A 14,806-nucleotide genomic window follows, 5' to 3' on the forward strand; every position below is an offset into this window, starting at 1 on the left:
TAAGTTATTAAATTCCCTCTTGAATAAATTATCTTTGCGGTATACTATGGCAACAATGAACTACTTGCAGATAATACAGAGAGATAGAGTAAAATTTTGTTTTAATTTATACAGATATCTGAACTTTTTAGTACGAATACACACACGAATACACATTTTATATAAAGATACAACGTTTAACCCTTTGCAGAAGAACGTAATTATTATTATTTTTTAGCTACCTTTTAATACTTTTGCAAACAGTGGCAAATATGTCCTATTTAAGCAAAGAACTATACTTGGTACTGTTGAACTTTTCCAATACCTGTAAAATACTATATGCATAAATAAAACATTGTTTTCTATTTCTCAAGAAGGAAAACAATCTTCTTGTTCCTATAATTAAAGATCTTTCCAAAATACAGAAAATTAAGAACAAATGAATCAATAACAAATTCTACAAATAAAAATACCGTGCTAAAAATAATTAGATTGTTACCATAAAATTGATCTGTATAATTTAACCCTTACCCTTACCCTATTAACGAAAGTCATATAAATCCCAAAATTAAAAAAAATCCCGCGTATCTTGAATTTTTTATTTGAAACTTGGTTTAGAATGTTTAGAGACAACAGCAGAATTTTTTCCAATTTTTCGAAGACTTGTACTCACTCAAAAACGAGATCGAAAAATCGTGTATAAATTAAGGGTTGAAATAAGTGGCAAATTCGATCTTTCGATGTTCTTAATTCACAAACATAAATCACCATTTTCATAGACACGTTTGGAAATATAATTAATCGTGAGTTTAAATATTTCCAATTTCAACAGTGCTCAAAATTCTGATTGACTAATGTAAACCAAAAATACGTACTCGTTTATTTCAACCTCGCTCTATTTTCGAAACGAACAAGCTTCTTTGTCGTTTAATCCTCCCGAGAAACAATTACCACCGGCAACGACTAATTAGACAATTTCTCTTGGCCCGACAAATCGTTCAGAAATACCAGTGACAGTGTTCCCTAACAGCCTCTAATTCACTTTCCTGGAAAAATGATCCGCGACTTACGTAAGAAACCCCTCTTTCTCTGTAATTGCAGATTGGATCAGTTCACACTCACCAGTCGAACAATAACCACCACCACACGCACCACCAGCAGCAGCAACAGCAGCAGCAACAACAGCAACAGCAACAGCAGTCGAGTCAGCCGCAGGTGCCGGGGGCAGGAGGGGGTGGAGGGCCGGGGGGGGGGACGGTGGCCAGGCCTGGCGGCATGTTCTGCTACCACTGCCCCCCGGGTCTTCCAACGCCACGGTTACCACCCACCCTCGAGTACCCATTCGCCGCCACTCACCCCTGTAAGTAGATATTACATTTGTCTCCGTCTGTTTTGTCTACGCAGTAATTGAAGTCTGAGGAAATTTTGACTCACTTTGTGATGACAACATTCGAAATTTTCGTGGATGTTCCACTTGTTTCCGAGGGTTTTGTTCACGGATTTTCGAACGATAATTGGAATTCGGAGAAATTTGTGGGGGGACTTTGTGATCATAAAATTCGAAACACTTGAGAGAAATATTCTATATGTCTTCGTGTGTATTGTCGAGAAGTTTTGGAACGCTAATTGGAATTTTAGGAAATTTTATAGCTGTCTTTGTGATCACAAGAATAGAAATATTCCCTTTGCTTTCGAGTATTTGGTTGAGAGGTTCTGAGACAGTAATTGAAATTTCAAAAAATTCTTACACTTGGTTATCACGATGTATTGTGATGGAAAAATTATCTGCGCGCTTTATTCGCGAATTTTACATCAGAATAATTAAAAATTTAGGGAAACATTTGTGATGTTTTTGTAATCGTAAAATTGGATGCTTCTGTGAAAAATAATCTATTTATTTCTGTCGTTTCTCGAAGAACCTGAGATAAGAAATTTATTTCACTTAAAATTATGGTTGCTAATAGTAAAAACATGGAAAAAAGTGGGAATTAATAGTAAGAAATAAGATAACATTTAATAATGAAGTTAGGGTGGAAATTAAATTGCTATATACATAAGTATAGTTATATTAAAAATAACTAAACCTCGCAATTTCTTTACAATTATTTTATTTTCTCACGCAGATTGTTTGTTATTAAAACCTATTTAAAATATTCAGGCTTGGGGGATGAAAATACGTTTAACAAAATTCATGGTAGAAAAATAGATATTAAATCGAATAAATCAAAGTATAAAATCGATGAATTATGGTATTATATAGTGCAGGGTATAATATAACGGATTATATTCCATAAGATAATACAAAACATAATAACAGAGCCCACAAACATGTTCTACTATCGACGAACCCCTGTAGCTTCGAGCGACACGATTAGGAACGTCCCTGGAGTACTGTTTTGTTCCGATTTACCCCCGTAAGGAAAATTTGATTCCGCCCATAATCTTACATTTCTTCATCTATTTTCCTCTCCCTTACTATTCTTCCTCAATTTCACTCTAGCCGCCGCGAGGGTGGATTTTAAAGCGAGCCGTATCATGGAGAAACGTCAATTCAATTTCTCAAATCACCCTCGACGTAACAGAAATTATAAATGATGATGGAACTGTCCATTTAAGATTTAAGTATTAATATGAAATTTCACGTGAATCCTTAGTGCTTATTTACTACGTGCGGTACTAAGGGATGAATTTAATATGACTTCAAAATGAAAGTCGAGTTACAATTCCTTTCGTTGAAATTTGTTATTTTGTTTTGGAAAAATTCCACGTAACATACTTTCATTCTTGGATTTCACAAATTAAAAATTATTTAAAAATGTTTTTATTTTTCTGTGACTATAAATTAGTAATTGAATAACTGTATGTTAAATATCTATACATTATATATTATATTACATTATATTACATTATATTATACTTTACCAAACGTATGAGAAGAAGTAAATAAAAATAAAATTGACCAAAAAGAAAAATAGATGAACAATAATTGGTAAGAAAAAGAAGAAAGGGAAAAGTAAAAACAAGATTACTTTAAACAAATACACTCTAATTTTTTATCCAAATTTAATTAAAGAAAAAGGAAAAAATAAATTTTTCAGAGTATTCATTAACAAAAATATTTTTACTTTATGCTACTACAGCAACTGAACATTTAATTAAAGAAAAAGAAAAAATAGATTTTTCTGACTATTCACCAGCTAAAATATTTTTACCTTATACTACTATAGCAATTAATCATTTAATCTAAGAAAAAGGAAGAAAGAAATTTTTCTGACTATTCACTAGCTGAAATATTTTTACCTTATACTATTATATATAAATTAATTATTTAATTAAAGAAAAGGAAAGAAAGAAATTTTTCTGATTATTCACTAGCTAAAATATTTTTATCCTATATTGTTATAGCAAATAATTAATTACTAAATTTTTATCACTATCTTTCACTGCAATAACAAATTATGCAAAGCAATAAAGAAAGGAGTAACTAAATAAAAAGAAAATGGAAAAAGCTAAAGAAAAAGCTGAGATCGCGGTAGAATGGTATAAAATCGAGCAGAAAGGTAGACGGACGATAGTTGGGGAGGAAAAGGGGGAGGAAGAGGGAAAAGGGAGATTGATTGTACCGGCACTTGCTCTGGCGGAACACATCGATGAAGTTACATTACCGACTAGACCGAGTTACGCAAAGTGGACGCTACAAACTGGACGGCCGCTAAACTTAATTTGCACTTCGGAGCAACTTCCGGTTAAACCGCGTCCCGACGGCGGTGCCGAGTCGCTCTTCAGAACTTCGACGCCAGTTTGCCTATTCACCGATCGCTTTCCAAGTCGAATCTCGTTTCTGTCGCGTACATTAACTCCCGTTTGTGGATATCTATTTTCTCACCGAATGACACGAATTTCGATTTTCAACATTCTTCCAGGTTTTCCGATATTGACCAACGCGTGATTGAATTTTCAGAAAATTGCTACTATCGTGTGTAATTTCCTACAGTGAATTTTCTAGGCAGTTTTTCATCCTTTAAATTTGATTTTCGCTTTCTTTCATGCAAGCACAATTTCGAATTCTCTTTTTAGGGCTTCTGATTCGTCATTTTATTTGCAGAGATTATTTCTCAATTATACGTGTATCGATTTGTTACATTAATTTTTTAATTCGATCATTCGTGTTGTAAACCAAATTTTGTGAAATAATTATTATATTTAAATCACTGGAGAAATTAATATTCTATTTATTTCTCTTTGTCCTTACATTTTAAGAATATATTTTAGATAAAATATAATATTTCAGAGCCTCCTCTATTTTACGTTGTAAACCAAATTTTGTGAAATAATTATTATATTTAAATTACTGGAGAAATTAATATTTTATTTATTTATTCCTGTTCTTATATTTTAAGGAAGTATATACCTCCTAGGAAAATAAGAAAATATTGTCTTTATATAAAATATAATATTTTAGAGCCTACACTATTTCATGTTGTAAACCAAATTTTATGAAATAATTATTATATTTAAATTACTGGAGAAATTAATATTCTATTTATTTATTCCTGTTCTTATATTTTAAGGAAGTATATACCTCTTAGGAAAATAAGAAAATATTGTCTTTATATAAAATATAATATTTTAGAGCTTCCACTATTTCATGCTGTAAACCAAACTTTGTGAAATAATCATTATATTTAAATTACTAGAGAAATTAATATTCTATTTGTTTCATTTTGTTCTTATATTTTAAGAAAGTATATATTTCTTAGAAAATTAATAAAATATTGTCTATATATAAAGTATAATATTTCATAGCCTCCTTTCATATTTTTATTCGCATTCAAGAATTTCAAATGATTATAAAAATTTTTAAAATCGAAAGAGCTTAAATTATTCCTTAGTTTAAATATTAAACTTCTTATTAAAATATTTTTTGTATTGAAGTTTGTCATACCAAATATGAATTTTTTTTTCTTTTTTATTATTAAATCTCGTCCTAACAAAAATTAAAATTCCCATTAGAATTTTTCTCCTTATTAAATTTTTATCGTTACCAAGCAGAAGATTTCAAATCTACAGTATCCCTATACTAAATGTAAAAAATATTGGGTCCATTCTACAAACGAATAATATATAAAAATTGTTTTTAAAAAATTCTTCGTAGTAAAACGAAAGGGGGAGAAATGAAAAAAAAAACGAAAATACGTTATGCTGCTTTTTTAATACTTCCCGGCCATGGTTCACCGGGTCACGATGTATATGCTCACTTTATTGCATATTATGAACCTCAATGAGATACATGTGGTAGGTAGATAATCGAATGGGGACCGTAGGTGTAGGAGGGGAGAGAGATACGGTATCCTCAGGGACGTGTGTAAGTGCCCTTCCATCTAGGCCCCGAAATATAGTTTAAATAAAATATTGATTTCCCCGGCGCAAAGTGAAATTATGTTTTTAATGCGCATTTATCATTCCCTTTATCGCAGACGCTCCCTGCAGCTTCGCTTAAAATTAAGTGAAATTCGTACGCGCGTTTATCGTTGATTAGAACGCGACGAAAAATACGAAGAATTTCTTAAAGCCAAGATGCAACTAGGTGCACAGAATTTTATCACTGAGACAGCAGTTTAATTGAGAATAAAATATACGTATTCATAAAGAGACACGTTCTATTTTCCAGATACTATTATTACAAAATTTGCCTTGCATAATATTTTTCTATAGGAATTAATAAAGTATTTTCACGGTTTTTATTTTTACGACAAGAAGTGCTAGGTGTATGATTTAATTAATAAATTTTTAAACAGAATATTCCCTTCTGTAGAAGCATGGGAAAATTATCGACAAAATATTAAGTTCTAAAAATTTGTTTAATTATAATTTGAATGTAATTATTATAAATTTTAAAATAATTTTTCAAAGTAACTCATCGATATATGTTCTAGATTTTTATTTGTTCTATTTATCTGCATATACAAGCAATTCATATACAAAGAAACAAAGCATATACTCAATTCTCAACTAAATTTCTAATAAAGAATATTCTTTTGCATAAAAATACAGAAGTTACTCGTTAAAGAAAAATTAAATCCCAAGATTGAATAAAATAAATAAAAATAATTATATATATATACCAAAGCAATATTACTATATATATCTAACAAAGCATATATTCAATTAAAAAATAAATTTCTAATAAAGAATATTCTTTTGCATAAAAATACAGAAGTCACTCGTGGAAGAAAAACTAAATTCCACGATTGAATAAAATAAATAAAAATTATTATATATATCTAGCATCATATAGCTTCTTATAGTAAGATAATCAATATTTCTATTTCCATTTCTGAGATATCCTAAAATTTCTAACCAAAATTGTACCACGAGTCGTTACCAAATTTTTAATAAAAATTCGCTATCTGCAAATAGTATCAGCAAACTGCCAAAAACAAAAAAATATATACAAATTAAAAAAGCGACTATATATCATACTAATCAAATAATAAATCTTGTAAGAAATCTGAAAAACACCTCGTCAAAGTATATCAAAATTAAACCAAAAATCCTCCGAATGTTCTTTAAACTTTTCTCCTGGAACATGCACTAAATCTCCCACGTTACCACTGAATTCAACCAACACTTGTCTTCGTATGTAGTACAAACCTAAGACACGTAATTTCGACGGCACATGTGTGTCGAAACGACGCCTGCTGGATGATCTCGTGCAACGAGGGGGCGGGGTGTCCTCGGGGACGTCCGTGCACCCTTCCCTGGTCGTCGTCCCCCTCGCCGCCCCCCGTTGGGATAAACAGATTAGGTAACTACGTGATAAGTCGGTAAGTGGGTTCACTCGGCGCAGGGTCCGAACCCACCGACATTCGCTCTAACATCTAACTAGCTCGTTAGCGTCATTAGTAACGGTCGGGGTGTCATTAGATTTCGTTCTGTGTCTAGTTTTTCCACTGAACCCTCGAGCCAGCTACACTCGGCCTGCAACGAGTTTCAGGTAAACGTGATAATTGTTTTTAGTATTATTTTTCAGCTTCTTCGTATCGTTTCTTTATCGGGCGAAACTTGTAAAATGGGACAGGTGGATGAGATACTGGGATAGTATATTGGGTGGATAATTGGGGAAGAATTATGGAAGTTTATGGAGATATGAAGTGATTTATTTATTTATTGACTTATTTAATAATTAATGGCCAGGAAGATAATTTAATACATGTAAATTACGTGGAGTTGATCGATGATATATTGGGTCAGTAAAATTGTAGATGGTAGATAATACAATTTGTAATTTTTGTAGCTTAGGAAAAGTTTTGAATTCTCGAAGCTTGAAATTTTTCTAAATTTTGAACTATTTCGATATTTTAAGTATTTCAGCACACTAGCAGCGAAAAGCTTCGTAAAACCGAAAATTTTCTTTCAGCTCTATCTGTTTAGTAGTGGTTCAACTTAGTTTTATTATTTTTACCAATGGGAACAAAATATAATATTGTATGTATAACAAATTATAAATCATCGATGTATTTTCAGTGACATTTGCAAGGGGAATGCAAAGAGAAGACTTTAAAATATTAAAAATCGTAAAATACAAAATATAATGATTTTGACTAAATTGTTTTTCAACGACAAGGTAAAAGAAAATATTGCAAAACATGTAACTATAAACACGACATTTAAATAAGAAAAAACTATGCAAATGTGCAAGAATCAAAAAATAAAACGTGTGAATAAATCATCTTAAAAATATACCAAGTACATAAAGATTAATCATCTAAAAAAATTACACATCATCAATTTATTTTCAGTAATGTTTGCAAGTAGAATGCAATGAGGATGCACAAAGAGAGACTGTGAAATATATTACATGGTACAACATACAAAATACAATGATCCTAACCACACTGTCTAGAAACTAATTAACTTGCATTTTAGCAACAGTATAAAAACAAACATTGCAAAACATGCAATCATGAACACATTTTTAAAACGAAGATGCAAATGTGCACGAATAAAAAAATAAATAAATAAAACGTGTAAATAAATAACCTACAACAAATAAATAAATAAATAAATAACCTAAATAATACAAATTTACAAAAATATAAACATAACAAAATACAATGATCCTAACCACAGTGTCTGCAAACTAATTAACTTGCAATTCAGCAATAGTATAAAAACAAACATTGGAAAACATGCAATCATGAACACATTTAAAAAAAAAAAGATGCAAATGTGCACGAATAAAAAAAAAATAAATAAAACGTGTAAATAAATAACCTACAATAATAAATAAATAAATAACCTACAATAATAAATAAATAAATAACCTACAATAAATAAATAAATAACCTTAACAATACAAATTTGCAAAAATATAAACATAAAATACAATGATCCTAACCACAGTGTCTGTAAACCAATTAACGTGCGTTTTAGCAATAGCATAAAAACAAACTTTGAGAAACATGCAATTATGAACACATTTAAAAAAAAAATGCAAATGTGCACGAATAAAAAAAATAAATAAATAAAACGTGTAAATAAATAACCTATAATAAATAAATAAATAAATAAATAAATAAAAAATAAATAACCTAAATAATAAGAACACAATTTATTTTTTGATACCTTCTTCCAACATTAATATATTTTGTAACGTTATAAGAAATAAACCTAAATAAATAATACCTGAAAAGCTAGAAAAAGTATAAAAAGAACGGAGCATAAAGAATAACAAATACCAAAGCATAAAAGGATACTCAAGTGTAACCCTCCAACCGATCATCTCCACCAACCCCCATAAACCACCTGCAGCCAAATCTCTACCACTGACTCGGATTTAATCCCATTATAAAAACAGCTCCTCGAACAAACGACAGGCCTGTCCTTCAGCAGACAGCGGCACTCGAAATCGGAAAAAAAAACAGACGGTTCCCGACACTTGGGGCCGCACCTGGCTAGGCAAGGGTTAATCCAGACACGCATTTGGAACGGAAGCAAATCAAGGGCGGTCCTGGTTGGAGAGGACAAAGCGTTTTAAAGGCGCACGTACCACGTCGACGGGGCACGTGCGAGCTTTCCGCGTCTGCTTCCCGGCAAGAAGAAATTAATCCCTCTATTGTTTTCCCTCAGCGGGGAGACAAAGCCACGACCCCTACTCGTGGCGACGTGTGTCGTGGAAAAGGAGACGTGTGCAGAAGTCAGCGGGACCTTCCTTGCGCGCGCTGCCCCGGCTAGGTACGCTAATAAATTGGATCAGGCCAAGAGTCTCGATGAGTTGTGCGAGTTGTCTGGATCCCGGCTTCGCCCCGGTACCCCGAGTCTAATCTAAGATCTTGAGTGGATTTCAGTTTCGGCCACCGATAAATTTATTTACCCGACCAGCAAGCTTCGATTCTTGCCTCCGCTTCTATTTTACCCGCCATTCTTTTTCTTCTCCTTCCTTCTCGCTTTGCTCCTATCCGCAGGGTAGTTTCAGAAGCGTCGGATGACGTCGAGAGGCTGTAGATAGATTATCTTGACGTATAAGGTATATATGAGCCGTTCACTGCACGAATCGATTAACTCCACTTTTTGAAAAATCTTAAATTTGACGAGGAGAATGCAAATCCTTTGGGTCATCGATTTCATTGAAACTTTGTAGATTTTTATTATTATTATAGCCGACACTACCCAATAGTTTTTGAAATATTTAGGATTAAAGTTGTATTACTTCGGTATTAATTACCGAATTACCGATTAGTTATTAATTCTTGCGAGAATTTTGGGACACCCGTTAATTTCAAATTGGTATTAATTATTAAGATATAACAAAAATAAAAGAAGATATGTAACTGTCATCCTAGTTGAACAAAAATCAGTATAATCTTTACCAAAATGCAGGGACCAAGTTCTCACCCCTAATAGATGGATTCCTGCAGCCTACTAGAAGAAAGTCATACTGATAAGTCCACTAGTAGTGCCTAGGACGAAACTCCCTTCCTTTTTCTATTGTCCTTCGAACTGCTACCCTATCAATAGCAACGACGACCACATGGATACCAACAGTCTAGCACCATAGAACACTAGCCTATCACATGGAACCATAAGAGACAAACACATTTCGTAAGAAGCAAAGAAGCAACAAAGAAAATCTTAAATAAATATATAAACCCCCACAAAAATCTGTATATTTTCCACAATCGCAAAAATAAAATGTCCGAAACAAGTCATTATAAACCCCCATGATAGTTCTAGTTTTAATTTCTATACCACGTAATTAAAAATATTATTACGTTAATATATACATATTAATAGTATTATGAAAAAAATTATTAAAATTTCAATGAAAAAAATTTCTGTAATTATTGGGACCACTGTAGAGACTGATGTTGCGTAGAGAGTTTTCGTGTAAAAAATATACGACGAAATTGACATTACCGTTTAATAAACGAAATCCCGACGATTACAGCGGGGGCACATTTGACGGGCGGGGGGCAGGGGGTGGACAATTTCCCGCGACGAGAAGGCTGTTATTAAACGCGAGGACAGGACATCGATCGCGGGAAATTCAATTGCAAAGTCATACATACTGCACGCGAAAATCCTCGTGAACGATCCCATTAATTTTGCAGAGGCGGCAGACTATTGCCAATGACACGATACGAGTTTGCCCGACGGTATAATTGTTCCGTGGTAGTTATGAAAGTTGGTTTCCGGTGTGGATGACTTGTTGCAAACAGAACAGACGTGCCGACGCAATCGAATTGCTGAGTTTTCGCTTTCCTACGAGCCACCGATTTTCGATTTAACCATGCGAAAAACGCGCGGAATTGAACGTCGCCGAACCGCCTCGAGGAAATTAAATTAGAAAGCGCGACGACGATCGCATTGAATTTTATATGAAATTTTGGAATTAAATATAAGCGTACATATAGGTTCAAGGTTTGGAGGTTGTAAGGTATTGTTATGATCGAATGCCAAATTTTTATTAATCTTGGTAGAAATTTTTGCGAATTTAGATACACTCATTGATAAAAGATAAGAAACGAAGAATATAATGATTTCCAATTTTAGTATACTTTTTATTTTTTAAGATACGTAAAATAAAATTAAAAATGGACTTTATCCAAAATTTATTTATTCAAACTTATTATTTAAAAATCTTATGTTTGCTTTTTAGTATTAATAACATTAATAGGGCTGTAATATGTAGATATGTAAATTAACCCCTTACTTTACGATTTAAGTTTCGATGGTATGTACCAAAATCAGTAGTAGAGTCGGTCACATGTCGAGCCATTTCGCCTGGACATGGAGAAAAATAATGCATAATTGAGGTAGAAAGACATCAGTGATACTTGACTATAAGCCTCACTCGTGTTTACGTTCGGGCCAATTTCCTTATTACAAGTTTCACATAGTATTAGAGGCAAACAGGTTTAACTAAAGACTATACGAAAATTTATGCAACGTAAAATCAACAAATATCAACCTATACATATGAATTCAGCAATTTTTATAAAGAATAAATATTATTTCGAATTATACATATAATTATATATATTTTGAATTCAACAATTTTGTTATAAAGAATACATATTATAGCTATAAAATAACAACGACTTACAATGCATCCGACAGCACTTGTGTCCAAAGACAAAATACAAGACGTATACGCCATCTTGTGGAAAAATTTAAATTGTTTAATAAAATATCGATATATTAGTATATGACTCGAAAGTTACACAGGATCATGAGGGTTAATAACAAAATGATTAATATTTACCAGTTCTTAAATATTTTATCATTTCAATGCAATAGCATCTCCCCATCTATAAACGTAGATATTTCTTATATTATTTAACAAAATTTTCAGTTTCTAAATAATTTTTTTAAAATCAAAATAATATTTCTAGAGTTCATAGATTATATAAAAAAATGAATTATCAATGAACCACTAATTATTAAAACAACTAAGTATTTAGACACCATAAACCCCCATTTTTTTACTTTTCAATATTTTAACAATTTTTTATACTTAGTTACAACCTCACAAGAAACAAGGCACAAAAAGAGAAATAATAAATAAATAAATAAAACATATTTAAACACCCCAGAAACACAATAGATCGTTCCAAAGTACCCGCCATCGAGACACCCCATCGTCGCGGATGGACGCAGACAAAACCATAATCGCAGCGAAAATCCGAAATTGAACGCGATCTTGCAGGTGGATGCACACGCGTGCACCATTGCAGCATCGCAGTCGATACTCGCGGGGGCAGGCCCGTGTTCGACAGCGAGCTCGCCGCATGAATTTTTATGAGCTTAGGAAATTAATTTGTGTTTTTCGCTAAGCCCCGGCTTAGCGCCGCGGTAATTAATTGCGCTGATTGCTCTGCATCATTGATAAGCGGTTCTCTGGCTTTCGTAACGTTTACCCCCACCCGGTCGCCTCTCTCGCTCCCACCACCCGGCCGTCCCTGTCGCCGTCTCTCTCTCGCGGCCACTCCGGCCCGTATCCCCGTCTCGCTCGCACGGGTCGTACGTGCTGCGCCATCGTTTCCCTTCGGTCCCCTTCGGCCCACTCCGTCCTTTTGTCTGCGCGTGCCTCGGCCAGCCCCCGTTTTTCGCATTTCCAACGGACGAACCGTGTGTTCCTCGTAATTGGCCCGCGAACGAGCCATTCCGCGTTAAATCATGCACCAGGCGATAGGGCGCTTTCGAATTTTTGTCAAACCTGCGGTGCACGATGGTCGGATGGAATGATCGATTGGGGGTGAGAGTCCCTTTTTTCTTTTGATTTTCCTTCTTTTTTTTTGGAGGGGGTGGGTGGTCAGGATATTGGAGATTAAGGATGTATGGGTTTGGTTCGAGGATGGTTTTAACTTTGGTGTTGGGGTTTGATAAATGTATCTTTGGTTGTTGGGGAGTGTATTAGAGAGTTTTCAAGTTTTGAAAAATAGTATGGTAGAAGTTTTATGGGAATTTAAGTTTGTGAATTGGTTTAGAATCAAATGGGTAGGGGTGATATTTAACCCTTTGCACTCGACCATTTTTTGGCTAAAGAAGAATAGGAGTTCAAAGATTTTCTGTTACAAAGCTGACGATATTTTTCTGAGCAGTGAATAAGAAATCGTATGATAATTAACACGCAGAATTATTGGATTTCGATACCTCGCATACTGTTACTTTATCTGAAATTTGACACATTTATGAATATCGAGCTTCGAAATTTTATCAAATGGCGACTGAAAGACCCCTCTTAAGTGCAAAGGGTTAAAATGGATTTTAGGAGAGGACGTTTGGGTCTTGTATTATTGGAAATATAGATTATTCTACGTAACTTTCGTAATTTTTTAAAATTATACTCCAAACTGAACTCATCTAGAATCCATTATATACCTGTAATATAAAATTCCACAGGTAATATTCAATAAAAAATATACCAAAATTACCAAAAAATTTAGCACTCTCCCAGAACTTTTGTTCTTATAAATATTATAAAACTACAAATTAACCCTTTCCACTCGAGGGGCGACTCTCAGTCGCTATTTAATCAGATTTTAAAGATGGTTATTAATTAATATCTCGAATTAAAAATTGCCCAACAACGCATGGAATATCGAAGTAAAATAATTCTATTAAATAATTTTTTGTAATTTTTTGTAAATAAATTTTTTCTATTAAATAATTATTTTAATTATAAAATAATTTTATTGTTAATTTGCACTTCTTCTTTCCCGATTTGAAAATATCGTCGACTTTATGGCAGGAACTCTTTGAATTACTATGTTTCTGAAACGAAAAGATGGCCGAGTGCAAAGGGTTAAAATTCCACAAGTAATTTTCAGAAAAACACGCCAGAATTACTAAAAATAATTGCCACGTGAAAATTCAATGATTAAGTGATCAAGTCAAAGTCTCGCAAACATCCACAATAAATATTCCAAAATTCCTAGGAAGAAGAAAATTCTCACACAAAAACAGCTGATAGAACTCTAGAAAACTAATTACACGTAAAGTCGCCATATTAAATCCTGTTACATGAAGTAACTTAACCTGGTCGTTACACTAGAGGGTAATATTCATAAATTACGAACACGATCTCTGCTATTACACTGCATAATAAATTAAATCTTAAAATATTAAATTGACAAATCTGTTTAGCAGGTTTGACATAGCGTATCTGCCTGATATCCAAGTGAAGGTTACACGAATAAATCGATTCTGAAGTTAATAAGTTCCTGTACCTACCCCAATAACGTTCTTACGTACCATTTATCGAGCTCCATGAATTGTTATATATTTTTCCCCTGGGTGGAAATTAGAGCAAAACAATACTAATCAGAATACGTGCTCTGATTACGTTGCAGACACTGGCTACACCGCGTATCATCCGGCACTGCACGGAGTTGGCGAGGATTCCTTCGTGAGGCGAAAGCAAAGGAGAAACAGAACCACGTTCACCCTTCAGCAACTGGAGGAACTAGAGTCAGCGTTTGCGCAGACACATTACCCGGATGTCTTCACGAGGGAGGATCTGGCGATGAAGATTAACCTGACCGAGGCCAGAGTTCAGGTTAGTACGACCATGCGAATGAATATGGATCGAAAAATTCCATTCTTCTGGCGGATTAGACAATTTTGTTAAATTTATTTAATTGGTACAAAATGGCTAATTAACACGTTGACCACCTGCAACTCGCTCAGGGATTTTCGCGGGGTTGTAAGGCCCGTTACGCTGCTGCGGCAATGTTGCTGGGATGCGGTCTACTCTAACTTGATAGAGGTAGGCCTGGTTATTGTTGAACTGCAGAGAGTTCTATAGTAGACAGTCTCCTGC

General features: G+C 33.6%; 1 protein-coding gene across 1 annotated transcript; it reads left to right on the forward strand.

Annotated features, from left to right (window-relative positions):
* Positions 1-251: 251 nt before the first annotated feature.
* LOC108545216 (retinal homeobox protein Rx) lies at positions 252-14,542 on the forward strand (the record flags this gene model as incomplete). Its single annotated transcript, XM_017896726.1, has 3 exons — positions 252-281; positions 1,081-1,339; positions 14,337-14,542. Coding segments are annotated over exons 1-3 (495 nt in total), but the record flags the coding sequence as incomplete, so codon positions are not given.
* Between the last annotated feature and the right edge of the window lie 264 nt (positions 14,543-14,806).

Source organism: Eufriesea mexicana, unplaced genomic scaffold (genome assembly GCF_001483705.2).
Source record: "Eufriesea mexicana isolate 0111107269 unplaced genomic scaffold, ASM148370v2 scaffold382, whole genome shotgun sequence".
NCBI classification, from domain to species: domain Eukaryota; kingdom Metazoa; phylum Arthropoda; class Insecta; order Hymenoptera; family Apidae; genus Eufriesea; species Eufriesea mexicana.